Raw genomic sequence first — 25970 nt, forward strand, 5'->3', positions numbered from 1 at the left:
CTCATTTTACATGATCAGTTTTTAAACATAGCCTGTGATGTTTAAAGACATTCATGTAAATAGATCTCCCATATGGGAATAGCCTCAAAAAACAAGAGGAGGGTAATCTGAAGGTGGCCCTTAAATCTTAGGGTTTAAGAAAAATCTCAGATATGTCTCTTAGTCATCACGCTGATTACTAAAGAGGACCATATCTGTGCTCATTACTGTTTACATATTAGGACATTAATATTTTGTTTCTGAGATTTTCTGAGATTCTTAAATGTTAATGAATATAATACTTGGAATATGCAAATATTTTGAGTGTCTGTTATTTATCTGAATGATGTCATCCTTTAAATCTCTTTTCTGCAAGTACATCTAAGATTCTACTTGTATATGAAAGATATTTGTTGAGTTAATATAAAAATTAAAGGAATTACTGACCTTTCTTTGTAATTCATCCAACTTTATGATTTTTTTTTTTACTTTTTGTTGGTGTAAGATACTAATACATTATTTTACATAATTGTAAAAAAACACCTAATGTCCCATTAACACATTATTCATTCATCCAAAAAAGCACTGAGAACATGCAGGGGGACACAGTGAGTTGAATAATAATTAAGTGAGTTGTTGAATAACTAGTTACAAAAGAATTGGCCTGGATTTTCTAGGTTTGTGCCACTCTTAATACTTTAGAAGATACCATGAGTTGATATCTAACTACAGGTGAATTGAGGTTACAGTGTGAATGCTTTGGACACTGATTCAAGGTCTTTGGGAAGTTAACAACATACTCAAAGGATTCATATCACACAGTCACCCCTTGGCTTCTGGCAAAATTTACTATTTAACGGTCATCATTTTGAAGGCCCTTTGTTGGCCTTAACAAATTTGGCCTTATGGACAATAGTGTTGTAAGAAAATATTTTGACAAATATGGTGACTAGTTATAGGCAGAAGATAAGCAGAACTCGTATCTGACTTTTGTGCCTAGCATTTAAAGCAGTGCTTTACATGTCTCAGGAGCTCTGTAGTAAAAGTCTGACTCTTCACTCTCATACGAATTCAGCTATATGACCTGCTTGGTAGCAGGTCATTTCCCCTTTCTACTCTAGTGACTTTTCTTGTTGTGGAACCTGTACTCTGCAACCTATCCAGGGGATGTTTTGTCAGGACTAGTATTTGGGATTAGGCAGTTCTAAGAAGGAAAGCTTCCCAACGTATATGCATTTTGTGTTGTGCTGGTGCTATTGGAAGGATAATGTGTAGGCCTTTAATGGCCATTACAGAAGGAACCATTTTGAACAGTTAACCTTAAATACCACGTGCATGTCCATCCTTTAACAAGCCATAAAAAAAGAATTATATTTTTAAGCTGCATTAGGAGACACTTACTATTGCAACAATAGGAATGCCTGAATTAACAACTTCAGATTTTGGTGAGAAATGTGTTTTACTTAAGTTCAAGTCAAAACACTAGTCTTGGGTGAAGAGAGTAGGCATAGACTGGACTCGGTGAATACTTAGATACACATTTGGAGATGGTGAACTAGCTTCAGATATACTTGGGTCTTCATTAGAATTTTCCTCTAGAAGTCTTATATTTTGTTTTAAAAAAATGTGGGCTATTTACAGGTCTATAAAATGGAATAGGTATTCATTAAATGCCATTTCCCATATCTTTTATACCTACAGACTCTCAGGAGACAAATCTGTTAACTCTTGTCAGACAGTTTGAAATTTGAATATATATTTAGATTTTGTTTACAAGATAAACAATATATCCAAGGATTTGCCATTTTTCATCTTGTGATATGGAAAGAGAGGCTATCTCAACAGGTAGCACAGGAAGCAAGTGTTGGCACTCAGTAGATCTGTGTGGGTCCTTTTACCACACGTTAGCTCTTTGTCTTTGTACAAGTCACTCTATGATCCTCAGTTTTTCTGTCTATAAAATAGGAATAATTATATTTCTCAGAGTTGTTATAAGAATATCAAGAAAGAACATACATGTATGTGTGCACATACACACAGACATTCAGTGCCTGGCCCCCTACTGATGCTCTGTAGAGAATAGTTGTGACTGTCATTTTATCTATCCCCCATGCACTCCCTGTTCCATTCTCCAATATGGTGGCTCCCCATCTCTTCCATTCTTGCAACCTTAACTTTCTTAACCCATCCCATTCCACTGAAACATCAAGGCTCAACAGCCTGGATTCCCAACATTTCACTCCTGTACCTCAGAATTTCTTGGTTGATTCGCCTTTCCTCTAGTCTGAAATGAACTGTACTTGGTTCCATTATCTCTCACCTCCAAAACCTTGCTCTTCTCAATGTTCTGCATTTTCACTCTCCTCAGTTTTCCTTCCTGGAATTCCGACGTACTGCCACCCTCCTCTCTCTTCCTCAGACAGAGTGGTTTCTGATGCCGCCCCTTCAGTCTGTGCTTTTGTATTTGTTACAGTTCAGCTGGCAGCAGGGACTGTTGTCATTGTGGGACTTTTAGTTCATGTCAAAGAAAGAAACAGATCTGGTGCTAAATGATGCACCTTAAGCACTGTGCAAGGTGTCCTCAGACCCTGCCCACCTACCTGTGACTTTGGAGATGGGAACACTAAGTCACGGAGTCTCAGTCTGTATAATACTCACCTGTTATAGAAATAATAATAGGTGAGTATTGGCTTTCTCACCTAGAAAGCCATTTATTTGTCTCCAGAATTGCTTTTTATATCTTTACCATTCAGTTTGGTGCCATATAAGGTCCGCCTAATTTATTTATATTTCAAGTCACATTTAACTAGTCCTTTTAGTTCTTATGAGGAAATGAAGTAAGATTTTAGTGAAATTGAAACGCAGTTTCTCAGTACCAGGATGAAAACCGTATTCACTTTTTAGACCAACTTAGAAAGTGTATTTCAAACAAGGATGGCTTGAAGTTTATTTTCATGGTAATAGCTTGTGAAGAGTAATAGATAAAAACTCTTTCTTTACAAAGGAAAGGACTTGATCATGCAGTGCTTTCCATATAAATTAATTCTGTAGGGTTGAGTTATGTGAAAAGTCAATTGAGAATGAATGAACAGTCTTAATATGTATTGTTAGTTCTTTTTTCTTTTAATTTAGAAATTGAGACAACAGTCCAGGTTTCAGGATTTGCATTAGGGCAATAATAAAGCATTAATCCATAGGTCAAGAAGATAAAAATGCAGCTTTATTACAGTTCTAAGTTGTATATTTTTCCCATTTTATTGTGCTGAAATAGAGGAGGTGCCCTGAATTAAAATAATTATAGCTGTGAAAATCATTTTATTTAAAAGAAAAATTGTCAATATAAATACAAGTTGAATAAAATACTCAATAATTAAAGTACTTCTGGTGACCAGTATGTTATTTTTTACTCTCACACTTCAAATCACTTGATAAGTGGATTTATAGCATTGTTTCCAAAAGGATGAGGTATTATCCCTTTGCTTCTATCACTGTAAAAAATAATCCATATTGGGTATTTTAAAAATCCATCTTATTTAAAATACATACTGGAAATGATTTTTTTAAAAGGCAAAAACATGTATCTGTTTTAAACAAGATACTTATCAGTTTTTAATTCTTAATTCTTAGTTCATAAATTGGCTTCATAAAAATTTTGAACCCTTTATTAAGGTACCTGTTAATATATGGACAAATATCTTTTCAGACTTTTTTTAATCTTAGAAGATATATTATTATCCATACATCAGCCATTTGTATTTAGTCAGTTCAATAAGGAAACATATTCCATCTTATTGCATCATTTTAATTTGTTGGTCTGCTTAAATTAACCTCAGAAGACATCTTCCTTTTGCAGCCTACTTGGAATAAACTTCCTATTGCAGATTAAAATTATGAGCATTGTAAAAGTATACACAGAGTCCTACAGTGCACTATTTCTTCTTGAAGGCAAGTGCTTGAAGTATCACTGTATTCATTATTCTAATCATATTTATTCATTCACTCAAGGTATCTGTATTGAGTTCTTGCTCTCTGTGTGGCTGTATTCTAGGCACTAGAGATGCAGCTCAGTAAAAACCAAGAGACAGAAGTCTCTTCCCTTGTACAACTTAACAAGAGGTTTGTTACATTGGAGGAATCTGGATTAGTCCTCTAAAAACCACATGGCATGTATTTGCAATAACTTGTCAGTTTCCTTTGAATTCCATTTCAGTGATTGCATGATGGTGGGTTTCTTCTGGTTTTTAAAGTTGCTGCCTTATAAGAGTAACCAGGTTTTCTCCTTGGACAAATGTGTTGGTATCAAACTTAATGTGAACCTGCTGACTGAAGATCTTTTTTGGCCCTAATGTTTTAGGGTTCTCCCACCATGCCTTTCTAGAAGGGGATACGCAGCCCTAAGAGCGACTGATCAGCCAGTCCTTAGGGGAAAACATCCCGCTCGCTCAAGGTCGAGTGAGCACTCTAGTGTCAGAACACTGTGTTCTACCCACCACCTTGCCCCCGGAGGGTCGGCGCCACCTTCTCCACTTCTGACAAGGTCGCTATTCAGTGTCCAGCCCAGCATTCATGTTCTGCCTCCGGGTGTTGGTGTGGTGTTGTACTTTCCTGAGCACTTGATGCTTTCACTCATTATGACACCATAGTTTTTAATCCTTTCTTTGTGGCACTTCAACCTCTCCCACATCCTCTATTACTTGCATCTATCTTCACTGTGCTGATAATAGTCTATAGTTCCTGCCAATTAGCTATCATTGAAAATTAAATTTGGCTGTTTTATGTCCTTCCATCTGTTTGTGGCATATTCATATATATCTATATCTATTTTAATGATGTAAAATTCTTTATGAGCAGTTACCTGGAAAATTAAGTGTGTATTTGCTTTCAAAAGTCTAAGAGAAATTTCTTTACAAAAATCTTTTGTACGTGTTCAGTTAAATCTTAGTGTTTAAAAGTTTTTCAGTTTAAAAAAATTGAATGCCAGCAGATGGAGGTCAGCTTATTCCTGTGCAGTAGTAATGTATCTGCACGCTTCTCAAATTTATATTTGTAGTTTTGATCCTTGCACCAGTATGTTTTATAGCCAAGGTTATTTGTTTAAGTACTGTCAATTTTTTCCTATTTAAAAATAAACAACAAGTGAATGGTAACTTTTATAAAAGTCTACAGCTAGAAGTATTCTAATCACTTATAAATAATTTTACTTATGATAATTGACTTAATAGTAGCAATTTAGACAACAGCCTTTTTAAACTAATTTATCTACATTGTTAGGATTCAGAGGCTGTTAGTAGATACATTGGTTCAGCACTACCAAACATGGATAACTTAATGGAAAGCCACAACTTCATATGTAAGTTAATTCAAAGAAGTAAGTCTCATTTTACTCAATTCAGGAATTTGTTATGCAGAAAATGTGTGACAGACATTACCCTGTCTCTTTTAGCCCCTTTTAATAGTATTTCTTTTATACATATCATCAAAAGCATTTAATTTTGTTTCCAAAGGCTGAGTTAGGAGGTTTATGTCTGTTTTAATAGTAACAGGAAGGGGGGAGAGGTATTTGTCAGGCCCTCTTGGAGTTTCACCATTTCATTCCCCCTTTGTTTTTTGCCCACAGAATGCACAGACAAGCAAGTCCAACCCATCCTCCTGCAGACACACCCTTCAGCAACCGGAGGGGACGACAGCTCCCACAGGTGCCAGTGAGAAGCAGCAGTATAGAACAAGGTATCCAATAAAGAGAGATCATTGTCCAAAAACCTTGGATTTGAGAATAACCTCTTTTTAGACACCTTTTATTAAATGAATACTACTTTAATTTATGTAGTTTACTGAATCCTAGGATTTTGTGTCTTAGAATTCTATTCCCAGAACCAAGTTTCAGTGGTTCATGGCATATACTCTGTTTTTTGCTGAGTGAGTGAATGAATGAATTTTAGATTATTGATTGGGAGAATGAATTGAGCCCTAGAAATACCTTTTTTCAAAGAAAAAAAAAAGAAAGTACAGTTTTTAAAATCTCAGTAAGATATGGCATTTTATGGGTTAGAAAAAGGTTTATTTAGGCTTGTTTTTAAAATGTTTTTAAACAAGCATTTGATCATATTGAAGTCTTTACCAGTGTTTTTTTTATTTTAACTTACTTGCAATAACCTGGTTTTTTATACAAGTTTTATGAAGAAAGAATAACTTAGAGCACACATTTTAGCAATTTGGGGTTTTTTCCTTTTTAACAGTTCATCCTTACTTACAGGTTCTCTTATTTAAGCACATACATGTTGTGTTTATTTTCCTAAAAAGAGAGAGAATGAAAGAGAAAAAGAGAGAGAGTGTGAGAGAGACAGAGACAGAGAGAGAGGAGAGTTTTGATAATGGAAATTAGGTTCCCTAAACTATCTGGGCCAGATTATTTCAATACTGGGTTAAAATAGTTACTGTTTTTTTCCTCATGTGACCCAAGGTCTATCCCATTTCTTAGTAGGTGAAAAGATTTATCAGTATATGTTATCACACAAGTATTATCAGGTATCCATTTAGTAATGTACTGAAATAATTTTTAATTTGGGATTATAAATACAGCAGACTTCTGTTTAAAACATGTGTTCAAAATCTTCATCCCCATAAAACAACTAAAAGGTTAACATTTTGAATATTTTTTTCAGCAGTGTTGGTTGTTGCTGATGTGACACTTCTATTTAATTCTATATTGAGGGAGCTGCGTGCGTGTTTTACTTACTTAATTGAAGTAACTTACTGAGTGTATCACAGAAATGTATCACAAGAAATAATCTAAGATAAATACATTATTTCAAAGACTGAGATGACAGAGAATATAAACAGAATACTTGGTTTTAGAAAAACTAGTGTAGACTTTAAGAAATACCAACTTACTAATAGAGGAATGCTATTATGGTAAACTCTGGATGTGTATTATTTTAAAAAATTATACATCTCATTGATATGTCATGCTTCAATATTCAGGGTTGTTATAAGAGTATTCATTTAATTAATAAGGAATCTATGATGCCATGTGAAACTCTGACTTTCTTTTCTAAGGTAGCAGTTAATTCATTGGAATTCTCAATTCGCGTGTTTCACAAACTTTCTTTTCTCTTCTGGGAACATTTTGAGAAGATAACTCATAATTAACGTTTTTAAGACTCTAACAATAGCCCAGATGAAACTGCTTTAAATAAAATTTGGTGTTTATTTCAATTATCCATTCGTGAACTCCTGTTGCACAACTAAACAAACCATAAATTCTGGAATTTTGCTACAGATTCAGTGGCCATATTTTGCTAAAGATCAATATCCAAAAAGTCACGGGTTCCTAAAATTCTTTGCATTTCCTCCAATTGTTAAAACACTCTATAGGTTCAAAAGCATGTAAGGGTACTCCATATAACTCTTCTATAGTGAGACTGTAGTTATGTTATTCCCATAGAAATAAGAATTGCTTCTATGAAATCAGTTGGATTGTATGCTGGATTTGGGTTTTTTTAAAAAGCTATGTTCTATTGTTAATATCAACATTACTGTTTATGATATTCCTATTCACAGTTGTCTTTCAGAGAAATCATCAGTTTGTAAGGATTGAATTGATGTGGGAAGAAAGGAATGACTGAACATGAAATTGATGGAGTTATTTTGAAATTTAATATAAATATACTAGTCAACACTTTTTGTTACTTGAGTTTCCTGAAACTTGTGGTCTCAAGGGTCATGTACATAAAACCTTTTTAAAATATGAGAACAAACATGTATTATTATTTCTAAGTGTTCTTCCATAATTAAAACAGATCTGGTTTATTTTTGATTTTATTATGTGCTCTGGGACTTTGGGAAAATGTAATAACATCTGCCGTCATCATATAATGGATCTGTTTCAAACTGAACAGACATGACATCTTCGTGTGTCCTAAAATATGTTTTTAAAAGCAAACTTTTCATTTCATTCATAAATTAGCCAGAATTTAGCACGTTAAATTTATCAACGATTTCATTGTTTTTGGTAAGGCTATAAAATTATGGGTTTTTTTTCTTTTGATAGTATTTTTTAAACAGTTCAATCTTCTATGAAGTTAATGCTGAATGCAGTTCATTTGCAATTAAGCCTCTGCTTCCTTCTTTCCAGTAGTCTTTTTTGTTGCTATTTTTAAAAATTTTTAACAAAAGTTAGTTTTATTTACTTATTTATTTATTTATTTATTTTTGAAAAAAAGAACTGAGTTGATGATAAGTAGTTGTTGGTAAGAGCAAATATTTCAAATGGTTTAGATTCCTGGATCGTGATGCAACTTCGTGATGTACTTGTAAAATAATGTTATTCATACAGTTTCTGGATACATTTACCTACTTGATTGTTTTTAGGATTTGTGCCAGGATGATTAGATTATTTGACTGGGTGTGTGTTTTGTTTTGTTTTGTTTTCTGTAATTCAGTTTTACTACTCTGTCTTTGTACCATAGAAGGGATAGATGGTCTTTTATAGGCAAACACATCCTTTGAAAAGACATTTTTACTTAATTTTTTAAAAAGTTGTTTAAAGTTTCTTTTAAAAATTAGGAATCCTAGCCTGTTTGCTACATGGAATCTGATTACATTCAAGTATACTTACAAGAAAAGAAGAGGAGTGATTACAAGACAGATTTTGAGATAAAGTAGCCAAAAAAGTAGGCTTACAATTTAGGTAACTAACGGTTTGTGACAATTGAGCAAAGATTTCTAAGAAATTTCTCTGATTATATTCCAAAGTAGTATTCCAACATAGCCCTTATGGAGAGTGAAGCTGAAAACAACATAACTGTTTGCATAAAAATGTTGTATGGTTTTCTGAAACCAAACAAGTGATTTTTTTGGTGCTCAACTGGATATCTTTTAAAGAAGTATTTCAAAATTACTTGAAAACTAACACTTGGTGTGCCAGCTATATTTTATGTGTTCTGTTATTTTATCTGTGACTTAAAACTGTGATGATACTCCCCTTTAGAAATATCTAGGTAGGCCATTATTTCTCAATAAATAGTATACAAATAAGGAGGTAGATATAAAGCTTTATGAAATTTCTAAGAATTACATTCTCCAAAGAACAATTTCACTTTGAGATATTTTAATATAATTAATTGGAGAAGGAAGAAAAGACTACTTAAATTAGGGTAATCTTATTCCTTGTGGAAAATGTTACTGAATATTTTCACAATGAAAAGAAAATGCCTACTACCTAGTAAAAACTGGAATTCCGTTTTTCATGAATTATGTGAAATTTCAAATTACCTGAAATGCTATCATTTTTGAAATGATAAAAATGTTTGTTATGAGTATTAAGAATGCTTTTTAATACACTAGCAATAAAAAGTCATAATGGATTAAAATCAGAATGTTTTAGGAAAAACCAGTGCTGAAATATTTTGCAGTTCTTAAAAGGCAAGAAAAAATGCCACACAATGTATTTTTCAATGCCAAACATTAATTTCTCAGTGTTTCTGTTTTTATTTTAAATCTTTAAATTGTTGTATTCATTCTTTGATTAATTTTAGTATCATATTTGAGACTTCCTTATGGTTTGTCATTGCGATTTATCATGTCACATTATATGTTGTACATTTCTATTATTCATGCCATTGTGCTTATTCACATTTCCGTGTCTAACTATAAATTTGCTGATTTCTTTCTTTTGTTTCCATCATTATGTGCATTTAATTCATAGAAGAACAAGAAAAATATAACTCTTCCACAAAAGGTAAATATTAATGTAACTTTTTAACCATTTAATATTATTCCTTTTCTTTTATAATATGTTATATAATTTATTAAATAATGAGCAAAATTATTTGCTATAAAGGTAATTTTCTCCCTGCAATGATTTTGTAGGGCATTTGGTGTTAAGCATTTTGTACTATTCACATCGAAGAAGAAAATATTAAAATTAAGAGTGCTTTTGTTTCAAAATTGATCTACAATGACAATTCCTTTTGAAAAATAACATATTTCTTGTATGTTTTTGTTTGTTTGTTTACATTCCTCCTCGATTCTGATTTTCTATTCAGGGTAGTACCTGCTGCAAAGGAAGAGAAAATCTCTGGATTTTCCCTTTTGATAGCAGCAACATTACAGAATGTTTGGCCCCCCATTGCAGTCATGCATCTGGAAAGCAGCAGCCTAAATGTCATTTCTTTGGCCTCAATATCATTATAACAACCACCAGTTTTGTCTTCCTGAGAGACAGAGGAGGAGAACCACTCAGCCTGCTATGCTGGGCACGGTGGTGACCTCCGGCCTTATTATCTTTTGGATCACAGTTGGTTTTTGGTCTTTGGACTTGAGTTTCAAGTAGACGCATATCTTGTCCTCCTTTCAAGTGCTGCCCATTATCATTTTCTATTCAGTATTACTGTTGGCCTGATAGCTAAATATTTGAACATGAGTTTTTAGCTTAATGAAATAATATTATTAATAATAATTAAAAATTAAATAATGCTGTATAGCATATAAATGTACATTTACTAAGTATTTGTGGACTAATGATTGAATTTATTTGTTGGATATAGTAATCCTAAAAATTCGTCCTGAGAGTAGCATCATCCCTTTTTTTATGAATGATAAAATTCAGATTCAGAGAGATTAAGAGACATACTCATATACACTGCTGATGAATGGTAGACGAAGCCCAGGTATCTCACTTTTTTACCTCTTTCTACTGTAGTATATCCTATTTTAATAGGCGCAAATCCCAAATATATTATCCCTAATTTCTAGTGTATTAAGGTATATGTTATATATGTCAGTATTACAGAATGGAAATGGGAGGTATATTCAATTATTTATTTAATTTGAATTTATAAAAATAAAATTATATTCTGGTAAATGCATATTCTGGCAAAGTGTCTGACGCCCTAACCAATCAGTAGATATTAATAAAAAATAAAATATTATTCAGCAAGATCAAGATGTCTTGGTCCTTAGATTTTGCATTGATTGCTGGCCATCCTGCATTTGTAATTCAGGTATCAGAAACACAACTTTAGATCCAGTGATTCAAATACAGCCAATGCGTTTGTGCTTAGATTCAGAAGCACTTAGTTGGATTTGCATGATAAATTTTAGTGTGATAAAAACATCAAAATGTTATATTAGAAACAGGTCATGACCTAATTAATTTAGCCAAAAGAAAGAAAAATGTAATAATTCCTCATGTAGAGATATCTCCCATATATTTTATTACTAACCCAAAGCTATAATTAGCTAATCAAAACAAAACAAAATTCATAAGTTATCCAACCTAAAGTCTCTGTGAAGAATACATTTACAGCCTCACTGCAGAGCATGACCGATTATTGTGTTCTCGCTAAGATGTGTCATCACTCTGCCAAGTCTTCTTTGTGCAAAGGACACAGATGTGCTTCACAGAATGGACCATGGGACTGAAAACAGCCAAAGAGGCACATCCCAGAAATGCACGCAAGCCAGGCAGAGGGCAGCAGAGGATGCTGCAGCTCTCCTGGAATTGACACTATTGCTCAGTCACAAAAAGTTTGAGAAGCCCAGAAAGGATAGAAGCAAATTCAAGAAATTTATTTTCAAGTCAAATTCTAGGTTCACATACCCCAAAAGAAAGGAACAGTTTTATTTTGCATAGAAAACCTGCTGCTATGAGCTGATCTTTTCTCTGATGGATTGTACTGGAGATCTAAGTCCTTTTGAGTCCTCTCTGCTATAGGAAGACTGGAACAAGCTATGCTCAGCCAACAGTATAAGCTAAAGGGCTCCTTGTGAGAGCTTGTTTTTAATGGATTGCCAACAAACTTGTAGGACGACTAATGGTCCCGGTTTGTGGAGGACTGAGAGGTTTGCATCAGGTTCAGATGCAAGATTTTTAGTGCTAGAACTTGGACAATTCCAGGTAAAGTGGGATGGTTGGTCACCCTAACTATAGGGGACCAGTATATAATTTTCCAGCATACGATGTTCGTAAAGCACATGAACAAAGATACTAAATACTACTAACATTTTTATGTTAGATCGAATTTATTGAGCACTTACTCTATGTCACACTTGACTAAGAGAGCTATATATTATATCACATTCTTAAAACAACCTGAGAGGTAACTACTAATATCGTAAATTTTCAACTGAGAAAGCTAAGGCTTTGAGAAGATTAAAAACTTGACCCTTCATCAGTCATCTATCTGGTAAGTGGTAGAACAAGGAATTACACTTGAGCCTTACTCCAGAGACCTTGTTCTTAACCACTCTGCTCTACATTCAGACAGCACTTACCGAGCACCTGCTGTGCTTTCAGTACCACCTGATTACGGTAACCACACGTGCAGTTGTAAGGAAGGGATTATTACTTGTTTCCTAGAGAGGCAGGGGGTTGAGCGGACTGCCAACGGTCACAGAGCTGCCTCCACAGCAGAACCAGATTTTGAGTCTGCAGCCCATGTTCTGTCCAGGCCTGCAGGTTGCTCTGCCTCATCTCCCCTACAACACCTCAGAGGGGCTCACTGATGGGTCCCACCTCCCCCCGTGGACCTGGTTTTTTACCACTCAGCTAATTTTTCTAATACTTTTAATACCTGGCTTGTCCCTCAAATTACTATGTAATTTGAGAAAATAAAAGCAGTGTATGAATAATGATAACACATTCTTGGGGTTGAAAAGTTAACTGAGGAACTATAAATGTTCATACTGCGTTATTTATCTTTTCCCTCTTTTATGTTGAAAGCTGAGAGACCATAACATTTTAGACTTCAAAAATTGCTTTATAGGCATATTCTAAATTATTCATTCTAAAAGTAAGCCAATCTTTCCCTCTCTGCTACATTTCTTGGACAGTTTTAAAGAGCCCATGAATGTAGTTTGGGGGCATCGCAATAATGATATAAGAAGATCAAAACAGAACCAGAAATTAAATGAATTCAAGGTGAGAAAAAAATGTTACTATTATAATAAATTTCTAATTTATATGCCTTTGGATAATATTTCTTAAGTGCATTGAATTTTGGGGTTTTGGAAGCAATTTTGAATCCTAGCAAAATACATCACATTCTCTTTTATATAAATATGAATTGTCTTTATTATAAAAAAGGTGTAACTTGCACACATGGAGAATGAAAAACAATTTGAGTTCAAGTTATCGAATGATTTAAACAGGAACAAAGAGTAAGTGGCATTTGTTGCTTTTTTGTTTTCCTGTTTCACAATAAAATCTATAATAATGATTGCAACCAGATGATAGGGGCTATGTAAGAATTGTATCTAGATGAGTGTATTTTAAAGTATAAGGTTTCTATAAAAAATGCTCAAGTCAATTACTTGTACTTTCCTTAAATGTTTACAAAAACAGTTGGAATACTAAGTTTTGCAAAATATCATTTTTTATAGAACTGTTAAGCATTAACCTTAATTAGGTGTAATTCATATAAAAAATTGAAAAACATGATTTTAATAATTTCCTGTTACCTAAATTATTATATAGACGATACTTATACATTTACTTTAACAATATACTATGGTTGTGAAACACATTATAGGAAGAAATCATGTAACTTAAATCTTTGCTAAAACAAGTAAGCTAATTTGTCTATTCTTCAGAAGCAGCACTATTTTAACTGTCACTAAGTAGGAAAGGATTTCAGTTTTATTTAATATCATTTTATTAGCTGCATATTTAGTAGGTGCATATTAGGCCAGGTGATTAATTTCTTGTTGTTACATTATGTTGTGATTTCGAAGGTTTAAGCTTCTTTGTCTTCTAGGGCTTTGCTTTTCTTGAACACTATGAATATTTATGAATAACTGTTCATAAATATTTAGAGCTCCATCAGTAAAAGTGTCTAATTTATCCATTTCTCTTTTTTCTGCCACAAATCCATAAATATAGTTGTCATCCTAGCCTTCTCTTTAAACTTTAGAGACATAGCATGTGAAGCAGCTCATATAAAACAGTTCAGAACTCGTGCTTTTAACCCTGTTTTCCCATTCTGCTGATTCACATGTGGTTATTTATAATAGTATATAGACTTTACAAACTTTAAAGTGTTTAACACATATATCATCCAAGGCTCAACTTACAAGATATGCCTTGTTGAGGGAGAACATCCTTTCTTCCTGGGATTTGTGGAGAAAGTGTAGAGGAAATAATAAAAGTCAGACTGATGTCTAGCCATGCATAAGCTCTTCGACTTTTTTTCCTTTAGTAGCATATAGTTCCCTTAAGTATTGTATTTTTGAACAAATTTTAAAATTGGTAAACACTTTTTACAGGAAAAAGGAAAGAGACGGCCAAAAAATTGATATTGAATTTAGCAGTTATGCTACATCAAACCTTTCAAGATAGATACTGTTGCCATCAGTGTAATTGGAATGAGGATGGATAAACATATTGGAGGTCACCTACCTGGAATAAACAACATGACCCCTCAAGGAACGATTTTGTCATTTCCCCAGAGAAGTCTTACTTACATGGGATGCTCTTCAAAATGACTGTATTCTCAGAAGCGTCTCATAAGGAAAACAGTGCTCCCTTTCAGAATAGAAATACATTTTAAAAGCTACCCCTGTGAAACACAACAGGGCAAGGTAAAATGACAGATGCTTTCATTCAGTAAGCTAACGTTCTTATCTGTCAAGTATCTTACTAGTATTTTCAGTGTTACTCTGGCACTCGGCAGTTTTGACACTGAAAGTGATGTCTGGGGTTGGTAATCCTGAGTTTGTTTTTGACAGTTCAGTGAAAATCAGCATGCTAAAACAAGAGATGGCCTTGTGGCTTTGGCTGCAGTGAGATTTGAGTGATTGTATGTACAAATGACCTATCCCGCCTATGTTGATATTCCATTTCAATGATCTGTACCAAAACACAAGTTATTTTCTTTAAAACTTTATAAAGGAAATGTGGTGTTTTCATTTAATTTGTTATTTACTTGTGTTTACTGCTTCTCATGCTGGATAGATGTTATCTGTTATTCGTATTGTTTATACTATGATAGCACAATCCTTAATGTCTGAGAGAATCATACAAGAGCAAAAGGAAAACAGTTTGACACATTTCTGCCCTTGCAAATTGAAATGCATTTTATTCCGGGAAAATGACCCAGAATTTGGGCATTTCTGTGTAGTCAAAAACACTGTACACATTTATCTTCATGTAGATACACTGTGTATGTGTGTGGAAGGAAGAGAGCATGTGTTACATCAGAGCTGCTTACTACACTTGCATGCCTCCAAAAATAGGATGAACATGCACGGAATACATTTTTTAATTGGAAAAAAACAAAATCATAAATAATATAACATAAAATGCACTGGTGATATTTTCCTCCTTAACATCTATAGTTTCAGCAAGTTGACAAATTTTAAAGTGCTGGAAATTAGGTAATAGAGGAAAAGAGGAAGATATTATAGTTTTCTGTTTTTTGAAAATGGGGGCAAAGTACTAATACCCTATTGAAATAATACAAAATCATGAACTACAACAACTGAAAGTTAACACCGAGCCATCTTACCGCTTTACAAATAAAAACTCCCTAATGAAGAAATGTGTCAGGAATCGATCAAGGCTGCACTGATGAACTGGTGAATGGTAATCAGTTCAAGATTATAATCCGTTTCTCGTCATTCCCCTTCCTGGGGTCTTTCCGTTTTGCCACATTGCTTTAGATGTATGGAGAATGTTTATATATCTTAACAGTTTGATATGCTCTAAAGCCTAAAACACTGTTAGTAAAAACTAGTATTTCGTCTTTAAATTTTTAGATAACAACCCATCTTTCTATTCACGCTGTGTGTAGTTTATAATCATTACAAAGTCAGTAAGCTAAATTTTTTCATTTTTTACTACTTTATATAAAGTGTCCATGTTTCATATGATATTGGTTCTTAGGTTTGAGTTCCAACTATCAGTGACTTTTTAAGTGCTTCAGAGATACTTTTTTAAACTGAGGCATCATAGGTCTTTCATTTATGTATTTTATTCTACCTGATGAATTCCAAATATGTGGCCATTTATCATTGCTCTTCTGACACATACATTGGAACAAAGGTGGGACTCCATTATTACTGAGCTCTCGTAGTGCTACTAAGCAGCAAGGAAGCAGAGGCATTAGTCTCTCTATTCATGAAGACTTTGTAAGTTAACGAATTAATTAATAATCAATTAATTAATTTTATCACCTGCAAAGAGAATGTAACTTTTTCTGGGAAATTACTTCTAATTACAGTCATTTGTGATCTGCTTAAAAATATTTTAGATATTATAGTTACATATAGTTAAAGATCATTATAATTTAAGCATTACACATTCTTAAATGTTTAAATTATTCATGAATTTACAGTTACCTAAAGATACATTTGCTCTGATCCTCAAATCCTTAAATCTTCATTCCTTTACACTCATGTTTTACCTAGAATACTTGAAAGTATTGGAAAGTTTAACAGTACATTGTATGGATTTTCTTTTTTGCCTATAAACACAAACATTTGAAATTCAAAATTCATGTTAATCTGTAATTTAATTAATTAATTAATTAATCAAGGTGTTGATGTAGTTGACTTGACAAGTTTAATTATCTTGGCCAGACATTGTCCTCTGTCACCATTGACAGATGTACTAGCTAATCTTGTTACAAAGTAACATACTCAATGATTTTACTTTAATATATTTAGTAATATAGAAATTTTTATTATTCCTATTCTCCTTTACACTCATGTTTTACCTAGAATACTTGAAAATATTGGAAGGCTTAACAGTACATTGTATGGATTTTCTTTTTTGCCTAGAAACACAAACATTTGAAATTCCAAATTCATGTTAATCTATAGATGCTTAGGAAGAAATGAAGATTTAAGGATTTGAGGATCAGAGAAAATTATCTTTAGGTAATTGTAAATTCATGAATAATATTTTAAACATTTGAAAAGGTATAATGCTTAAATTATAATTATCTTTAACTATATGTAACTATAATATCTAAAATATTTTTAAGCAAATCACAAATAACTGTAAGTCAAAGTAATTTCCCAGAAAAAATTACATTCTCTTTGCAGAAGGTGATACTATAGAAATTTTTCAGTGAGGGTTAAGGAAGAAGATTTGTTAAAGATTCTTAAGGTTTTTTTTTTTTTAATTTTTTAAGTCAAAGCTTCTTTAATAATCTTATGAAAGGGATAGAGCTAAAAGAAATGCATGTAGGCACAAACACAATATTTGCAAATGATTTCAGCTTCTTTGTAGTTTCATCAAAGATCATCCATACCGTTAGAGTAAGAATTCAGAGCAAATATGGGGCATGAGAAGAGAAGCAATTATTTTAGTCTTTTTAATAATATCTAATACTTCCCATTAGAAAATTATAATACAGACTTCTAAAATTGTATTTACTTTTCTCACCTTTTCACGCTCCAGAATCCTTGTTGAGTTTCAAAGAAAAGTTTTCCTAACTATGGTTTTAAATTAACCCATAAAATTCTAGTTTTATTCTTTCTTAATTATAATATTAAGTTGAAATTTCACATATGTACAAAAATGTCAGAGTTTAAAAATAATAGTGTAAATGAATCTAAAGAAAATAGGTAAAATTCAATACAAGTTTTTTACTACCTGCTTTTTAGAAAAGTTTTATTCAGTGTCAGACACAGCATTCAGCTTGTAGAAAGACAGTGAAAAATTCCAACGTAAAGAATTTTTGTATAAAATTACAGGGTTAATTGCACCTTAGAGGGAGAGAATTGTCTACTTGTATCACTATCTGCAATTATTGCTAAAGCTCAGTCTTAGCAAACATCCTTCTCTTTTGACTATGTTGTATCTGAGCTATATGTCCATTAAAAGACTAAATGCAATTACATGATAATTAAATTTGTTGTAGAAAATAAGGTGTTTTTTTTTAACTCTCTAGTATGTGGCAGTTTTGAAATTAAAAAAAAAATTAAGACCCAGAAGTCCCCCAATTTTAAAATTCTTTTTATAGCAGAATAGCAATTGGCATATTAATGATTTTGCTAGTTTACAATGCTACCAACATTCAGGATGCTCCTAAAATGTGAATTTAGTGCTAGGATTTGTGGGAGAATTGGAAGGTATTTCATATTTTTGCTGTTTTTTTGCACTTTTGCTGTTGGCATTAAAAGTGTCAATGCAAAAATTTTAAATGATTGTTTTTTTCAAAGTAAGATACTTGAACTCTGGCTGGTGTTAATTTTACTTATATTGGGATACTTAATAGATAACTGTATTCCAAGGATTCAATTCACTTTTAATCACTACTGAGTATCTTTTATTCTATATAAATCATGTACCTTAATAATCATGTACTCTGGTTCAAATTTGTGATATTTTAATTCATATATTTGTTTCTTTATTTAGATAGACACACCAGTAATTCAGAAGTAATGTCATTTCATCTGACAATAGTAGGCTTAAAAATAAAATGCTAGTAATCAGACTCTATGAAAAAAGTTAAAGAATTCTCCAAATTCACACTGAAGCTTCTTCAAAGATGTTTGAGAAAAAAACTTTTACCAAAACACAGTCACTTGTATGAAGAATTGTTTTAGAATACACACTGATGTACATACCATAAGGAAATAATGAGAACTACTAAAAATTGTGAATTTTATGTAATTATCTGGTCTTGTGATATGAGTATGTCAATCATAAGCTATCGGCATTTTGCTTCTATTCTTGGAATCTGAGAGCAAGCCATGAGGATAGGATGGCAACTAGATTTTTGCTGTCTAGTCAAGGGAGTCTACTCACAATTTTGAGTCAAAATTTAGGGGTTTTCTTTCTTTGATGGATTAAAAGATGTCAACTTGCATCCCTTTAAGAATAAAGATAGTGTATTAATCGTTTTGGGAAGGTCAAAATAAGGTCATTTAAAACCATCCTAGGATTCATTTTAGTTAGGCTACCACTGTCTCCTTGTGATTTAGTTTTGAGTTTTCCGAATAATGATTTAAATACAGCCATGTCATAAATTGAATAATTCTGTATTTAGAGAAATGAGGTGTCCTGTTGGAGGTAAAATCATCAGAACTATTTCAGATTGCTTCAGACCAATAGCTCTTAGGAAATTCTTTTCAGTGCCAAGTAACTGTCTTCCCTAAGAATTTCATTATACTAAAAGTGAAGGTTACAAAGCTATGGGCCAATCAATGTGGAACATTTCTTTAAATTACTATCATTTTGTAAGAAAGTTAAGCTAATGCCACTTAAGTTTGCTTTTATAACAGGTAGATATGGCTTTAAGCTTTAAGGGTTGAGTACAACTGATTACATACAGGTCATTTGATTTCCTCAAAGCTCAAAGCAGATGAGTGAGCAAGTATCCAGGGTTACCCACACATAAGCAGAAGGCAAAGAACAGGTATTTGTACATTTTCATGTATGCCACATAGCTTTTTGTAAATACAAGTCATCTTAATAATTTTGTCTCAATTTCTAATTAATCTCAAGTAGCTTTTTACTTCAAATACTCATTACGACCCCTATATTGTCAAGTATTTTATAAATTTCTACTACTTCTCGCAGGATCCCCATTGTATCATCTTTTAATCATAATAGTCATCATTTACTCTCTCTGAAGTCAACATTTTCAAACCAGGTGTGCATCATTGCTTAATTCACTGAACTATGATATCAGGGATGGATGTCATCTACCTAATTTAATAAATTTAAGCAAAGCCTGACACCTAATAATTTTATGCCAAAAGGGTAATTAAAACATTTACACACACATTTCAAACTAGGTATTTATCTCTCATGCTATTAGTCTGTACTTGAACACACAATAAAAGCTACATACTCACTTGCTTTTTATAATTGGTGTCAGTGTCTTTTACTGAGGCTGATAGGTCTTTAATGATTGCAATGGAAAAATTTGCCAGCAAATCTCTTTATAAACTCGTAAGAGGTGAAATCAGTAGCCAAGTCAGTCACATATATCGACATTTATATTATCCTTATAAGTCACTAGTCCCTCTTGGCAGAAGCCATAATGCTTTAATCACACAAGGAAGTGTTTTTTTTCTCATAAATATGTGTATATACACAACTTAAAAATGTATCTTAGCACTGGTCGCAGAGCTTGAATAGTCTGGGAGGTCATCAAAAGATTGTAAAAAATAAACAGGTCTCACATAACACAGGTGTATGTCTTGAAGAGTTTATGCTGCACACAACTGTGCCCTTAGCTCTCTTTTCCCCTTCATTTGTAAAAATGTATCAATTAATGGCATGGTCTTGAAGCTAAGCTGCTTGTGATGGATTCTGACTTAAAATAACTTTATTTTATCGAAGGCTGTAATTTTCCCATCTGAACAGTCACACTTGCTACTTAGGAGATTAAGAAAGATTTAAATGTAATGCATTTCTTTTCCTATGATAAATTAAAGAGCTAAAAATTTTATATTATATTTTCAAAACATAAGAATTTCATATATGTGATCAGATATGGCCACCAAATATAGACAACTAATTTTTGATCTTAGGCCATTTTAAGACTGGCAAATATTCATGAAACACTCTGGTAGAAATTAATGATTTCATAAGAATGCCTCAGAAAAGTAGGTGCTTATCAATTAAAGCCATTTTTCGGTGACTGCTGTTCGCTGAGGTTGTTAAGTGGGTGTGTGCATGCGTGTTAAGCATGTGCATATATGTGCGATGTGTTCAGTATGCATATTTGTTTTCTCTATATATGTACATGCAACAACCAATTGATTAAATGGAGGGCATATTTTCACGATTAAATCTGATTTCACATGGTCATTTATGAGTGGAATTGAAAATATTTCCTATCAGATGAAGAAATAGGGTACTTATATTTTGTTACTAACATCTGTGTTCCCCATTTTGTGTGATTTGAGTCATGTTCATCTTTAGAGTAACAGGTGCTAGCGTTGTATATTCTGCATTTTGTTTATAATAGTCATGTGTTATTTTTAGATTTCACTTAACTGAAATCATATCAAAAGAATTGAAATCTTAAACCATTCAGTTCCAAAAGCCGCTTCGCCTGTGTTAATAGGCTTCCATTGTGTGTTTTTGCAGCAAGCTTAGTAGTGGAGGAGCGAACAAGACAGATGAAAATGAAAGTGCATCGATTTAAGCAGACAACAGGGTCTGGTTCTAGTCAAGAACTTGATCGCGAGCAATATTCCAAGGTAAAACTAGTAGTATCCAACCAATAGTTTCCCTTTTGAAAATGTACAGTGTGTCTAGCACATAGGACTAGCAAGCGTCAGTTATGGTAGAGAAGTTATCATTCACCTCACGTTGTTGCCTCATAACCTCTGTCCTCTTGATATCTTCACAAGATCATAGCTTTGTTAAAATATCAGTTAACTGGGATTTAATATTTTTTCTAAAAAGAAAATGTAAATACTTCATTTTAAGGTCACTTAATGATTTTTGGTCAGTAGTCAATTTCACATAAATAAGCAAGATATATGAAGCTGTTTTATGGCTTGAATTTCATTTAATATTGCATTTAAAATACTAAGATATACATAGATGTATAGTCTCAATACTATTTTAGGTTGATATTGACTTGAGATTTATTAGTGAATGACTTAAGTTATGCAATGTGAAATTTCTTCTTGATCTGTCTTTAGTAAGAAAAGTAAATGATTTCAAAATCTTAGAAACTGAAATCCAGTTTCAAGTGGCAATAAAACATTTAATTTATATTTCAGTATTATTTTGTAAGGATGCACTAGGAGTTTATAAACTGCTAATTAGCATCTAATAATTTTAATTAAAATATGTGTAGAACGTTTTTACCTTGTGAAGCAATTTTTAATAGATGGTTTGTTTTAAATATATATTTTATTTATATATTATTGTTTAATTTTTATCTTTATATTAATATAAAGATACAAATTATATTAAACAATTATATTATTTATATGTAATATGTATTAATATTACAAAAGTGGCAGCAGCCGTTATAGAATAACTCGTGTTATAATTGGATGTCAGGAAGCCCTTTTGGAAGTAATGATGTTTTAGAAATCCAAAATTAAATAAAAACTATACTAATTCAGTATTGTGACCTTGAAATATAAATGTAGAAAATCCTACTTATTAGTAAATATTAGAGGTTGATCTTTAATAGCTAGATATCCAGAGACTAATACAAAAAATAGAGGTGGTCACAACATACGACTTGTCACCAGACTCGAAAAAAGTCCTATGTATTGGATGCATTTTACCACTTTACTCTTAGTCAGCTACAGGAGGATTTCCAACTAAGACAATGCCTAAGGTCATTCAGTGAGGCTCAGTACCCTGGGACTCTGAAACAACACTTTAAACGGTAAAGTTATTTAAAACAAAAAACAAAACAGTGAGCAGAATACCTTGATGTGCCATAGAGTTACTGATTCCAGCTCCACAAGTCTTCTCTGTGGCTCATAATTATCACTGAGTCAGCTTATTTGTCTGTCTTCTTTATGAATATCATCATCATTTTTGTTTCTTTTACAATAAATGCAGTAGCAACTAGAAGGCAGGATAATTTAAGTTTTCTTCCTTCACCGTTGAATGTAGTTATTTAGAAAGGCTCTTCAAATTGGGACTGCTTCATTAAAGCTGGAAATGCCTTGTTAATTTCTTAGCATTATGTGAAAGGATAAGGTCAAATAGAACAGCAAGTCAAAGTTAGGACCAGTATAGGAAACATGTGGTAAGCAATCAGGGTTCCATTGAAAGCCATTCTGGATCATTCTGAAGTAGGATTCTAATCATCAATCAGTTGATCAAAACAATTTACAAAATGAAGTGCCTCAGAAGTCTAAACATCCACTTGGGGCGCCTGAGTGGTGTATCACTTAAGCTTCAGACTCTTGGTTTCCACTCAGGTCACGATCTCAGGGTCATGAAATCGAGCCCCACATCCGGCCAGGCACAAAGCCTGCTTGAGATTCTCTCTCGCCCTCTGTCCCTCCTGCTCATGCTCTCTCTCTCAGATAAATAAATAAATCTTTAAAAAAAGAAGGCTAAACAACCACCAATACTTAATATTCATAATAAATCAAAAGTAGGTTTATCTCAGTTGGGAGAGTCCATATTCTCTGATTCATAGAAATTTAGAACTGAAAATACCTGAAATTAATCTTCTATTCCAGCTCTCTTATTTACAAAATTTGTGAAAACTGAGGCTTACCCAGCATTAATAAAGCCTTTCTATGGTGTGATGAGCCCTACATCTCCTTATCTAAAACTTGGGTAATTGCTCTGTTCTGCTTGTTACATCATTGAAATGTACACATCATTCCAGTTTGATTCAGAAGTTCTGTAACTTAATTTGCAAGCAGTTAAATTACCATATTCTGTGTTGCTCCCTCCTTTTCACCTTTTTCTTTTTCTACCTCATCACACTTGGCTATTAAAAAACCCATTACTTTCAAACATATTACTGTTGTTCTTATTGTATAAATTGATAGTACCATGTTACCTAAATAAAATTTTGATATAATATCAATAAATGTGAGACCAAGGGTATGATATCTTTAAGAACTTATAATAAGATAGCAAAAATATATAAGATAAAATAACAAATAGCCTATTTTTTTCTTTTTTTCTTTTTTCTTTTTTTTTCTTCTTCTTTTTCTTTTTTTTTAATTTTTTATCTTTTATAAACATATATTTTTATCCCCAGAGTTAGCCTATTTTTTATTTTATATGTCAAGTTAAAGATAAATCCTCCACAGTTCTAATATCCATATTGTGGCCTAATGCTTATAGTAAAAGTTCCCATTTCATTAGGAAATCATTTAAGTAGTTTTCCATTTTAAGTAGTTTCATTTCCAAGAGAAGGCATTTCAGTTAAACATCTCTTATATACTTGAGAAAAGTTTTTCTCATTTTTTGTACTTTCCCCTAACCATTTTATAATTTACCTTATAAAATCACATGATTAAGAACTAATATTGTCATAAATTTAATATTCATTAACTTTTGGACTTTATTCCTTTCTTGATTCTTTTTTAGTGTTTTAATCCATTTGAAATTTTGGTTGAACACCTCTGTTGAAATTCTGCCAAATTAGTAATTAGTTAACCATTCTCAAAGTATTTAGAACCAAATACTAATAGAACTAGATTTTCTTCAGGGCAAAAAATTATCAGGCAAATGTACTATAATTCCTAAGATGTTGCAAACCTGGCACCTCCTTTAAAATATGGAACCTCCCTAACTCCATCTTGAGTAGGAAATTGGTACTAACTTTCCTTTTGAAAACACACAAGATTGCTTCAGGATCCCTGAAATGTGATGCCAGGCTATTTTTTTCAATGATGTTATGCAGTGTTGCATTCCTTAATGATGGGGTGAAATTCATAACTGGAGGGTGAGTATGCATTTAGGCACTCAAAATTTAAGTGTTTATGTTTCTGTAACCCAGGAACAGCAACAGAGATTGATGTGATGGGTTTTGTAGGTAGCTGCTAAATGTTTATTATTATTTTTAAAAATAGCTGCCCTATAATTAGAGTCTCCCCTCACATGAATGACTTATTTTCCCTGTATGGTTAGTATAAATTCCTCCTACTGATATTCTATTTCTCAAAATACAGTTAATTCATTTCCATTAAAATGTTTAAGTGTTAAATAGGAAATTTAGCAAATTATGCTTGGTGAAATTTCAAAGTAATTATTTAAACTCCTAACAGAGTTTGGAAATAAGTAAATCTAGTAGTAAAAAGTGAATATAAAAGTCATTAATTTCCTTCATATAACCAAATGCAAAGAAAACTGTGATGCATTGTTCTTTAGCCCAGCGTAGAAAAATTTAATATGATACACAATCTTTTAAAATCCCTTGTTTAATCTCTTCGCTGAAATAGCAAAAGTCTATATACAAAAATGTCGAGGAAGAGATGGCTTAGAGAGAAGGTAGATTTCTTTAGTTGGAGAAATAGTATTGTGTATACTCACATATCCTTATGCTATAGTCTGCACTGCTTATTACGGGCATTTGCCAATAAGGGGAACATTTGTTCTGGCTGTCAACACAGTGGCAGAAAATCTCCTACAGCTGGATACATTTTTACTGTATTAGAGCCCAATTCTTTCATATCCTCTCATGAACAAGCTATCATTTCAGTATGTTTGGAAACATCATAATAATTACATGATATATGTACTTAGCAAAATAGTTTCCAAGACAAGTAATATAGGAGTTATATTTGGACCCCACTAACAATATTAAATTCAGACCCTGCTATGTGAGGATAGCTGTGTAAAGCTGTGTAAAGCTATTGTACCACATCTACTCTGTAAATAAAAACAGCTCTGATTGAAATCATGCTAGGACTGAATGCCAGGACTGACCTTCTACCAGGATCATGCTATAAGATATAACAGAACTTGATGGTAAAACATTATCACTTTACTTTAAAAGACATGTTCTGTTAAATCATATTAATATCAGATCATCCATGAAGTTGTATAAGTAGCTCAATTCTGCACATATCTGACTATTTTTGGATTATAATTTAACACATGGCTTTCATAAACAATTTATGCAATTATGAAAAAATTCTTTGGAAAGATAATTTCCTTGATACTCTAGAATTTGGAGTTGTTTCCATACTTGATGTAAAATTCTTTGCCCAGTACATACACATGAGAGGTGAAGAATTAAAACTCACATAAATATCTCAGGCCTGAACTACTCTTATCTGAGGAATTATTAAGTAAACATGATTCTCTTTTCTAGGATTAAAAAAAAATAATGTCTTATACTTCTTTTTGTATATACAGATACAGGGTTTTAGCATCATTTTACTTAGTATACTTTAGAATGACAATTATTAAAAAAATTTTTATAAATAGTGTTTGGATTATTTTACATTCATTAAAACTCATCTGATATGGAGCATCAGAGGGTAGATAAGTTTTCCTACAAGTTTAATAAACATTTGATATTTTTACATCTTAATGCATAAATGTAAAATTAAATTACTTGCTAAGAAACTTCAATACC

General features: G+C 32.5%; 1 protein-coding gene across 50 annotated transcripts in view; it reads left to right on the forward strand.

The window, feature by feature from the left end:
* The window catches only part of RIMS1 (regulating synaptic membrane exocytosis 1), a 495743-nt gene that overhangs the window by 377217 nt on the left and 92556 nt on the right, over positions 1-25970 (forward strand). For 21 of the 50 annotated variants that reach the window (XM_032340424.1, XM_032340425.1, XM_032340426.1 and 18 more), the window contains one exon: positions 5597-5706. In XM_032340424.1, the coding sequence (XP_032196315.1) occupies positions 5597-5706 (110 nt within the window). Of the gene's footprint in view, positions 1-4333; positions 4517-5596; positions 5707-9685; positions 9719-21031; positions 21145-25970 lie in introns of all 50 variants that reach the window. The other 29 variants (XM_032340415.1, XM_032340420.1, XM_032340417.1 and 26 more) reach the window with 4 other exon arrangements.

Source organism: Mustela erminea, chromosome 4 (assembly GCF_009829155.1).
Source record: "Mustela erminea isolate mMusErm1 chromosome 4, mMusErm1.Pri, whole genome shotgun sequence".
Classification (NCBI taxonomy): Eukaryota; Metazoa; Chordata; class Mammalia; order Carnivora; family Mustelidae; genus Mustela; species Mustela erminea.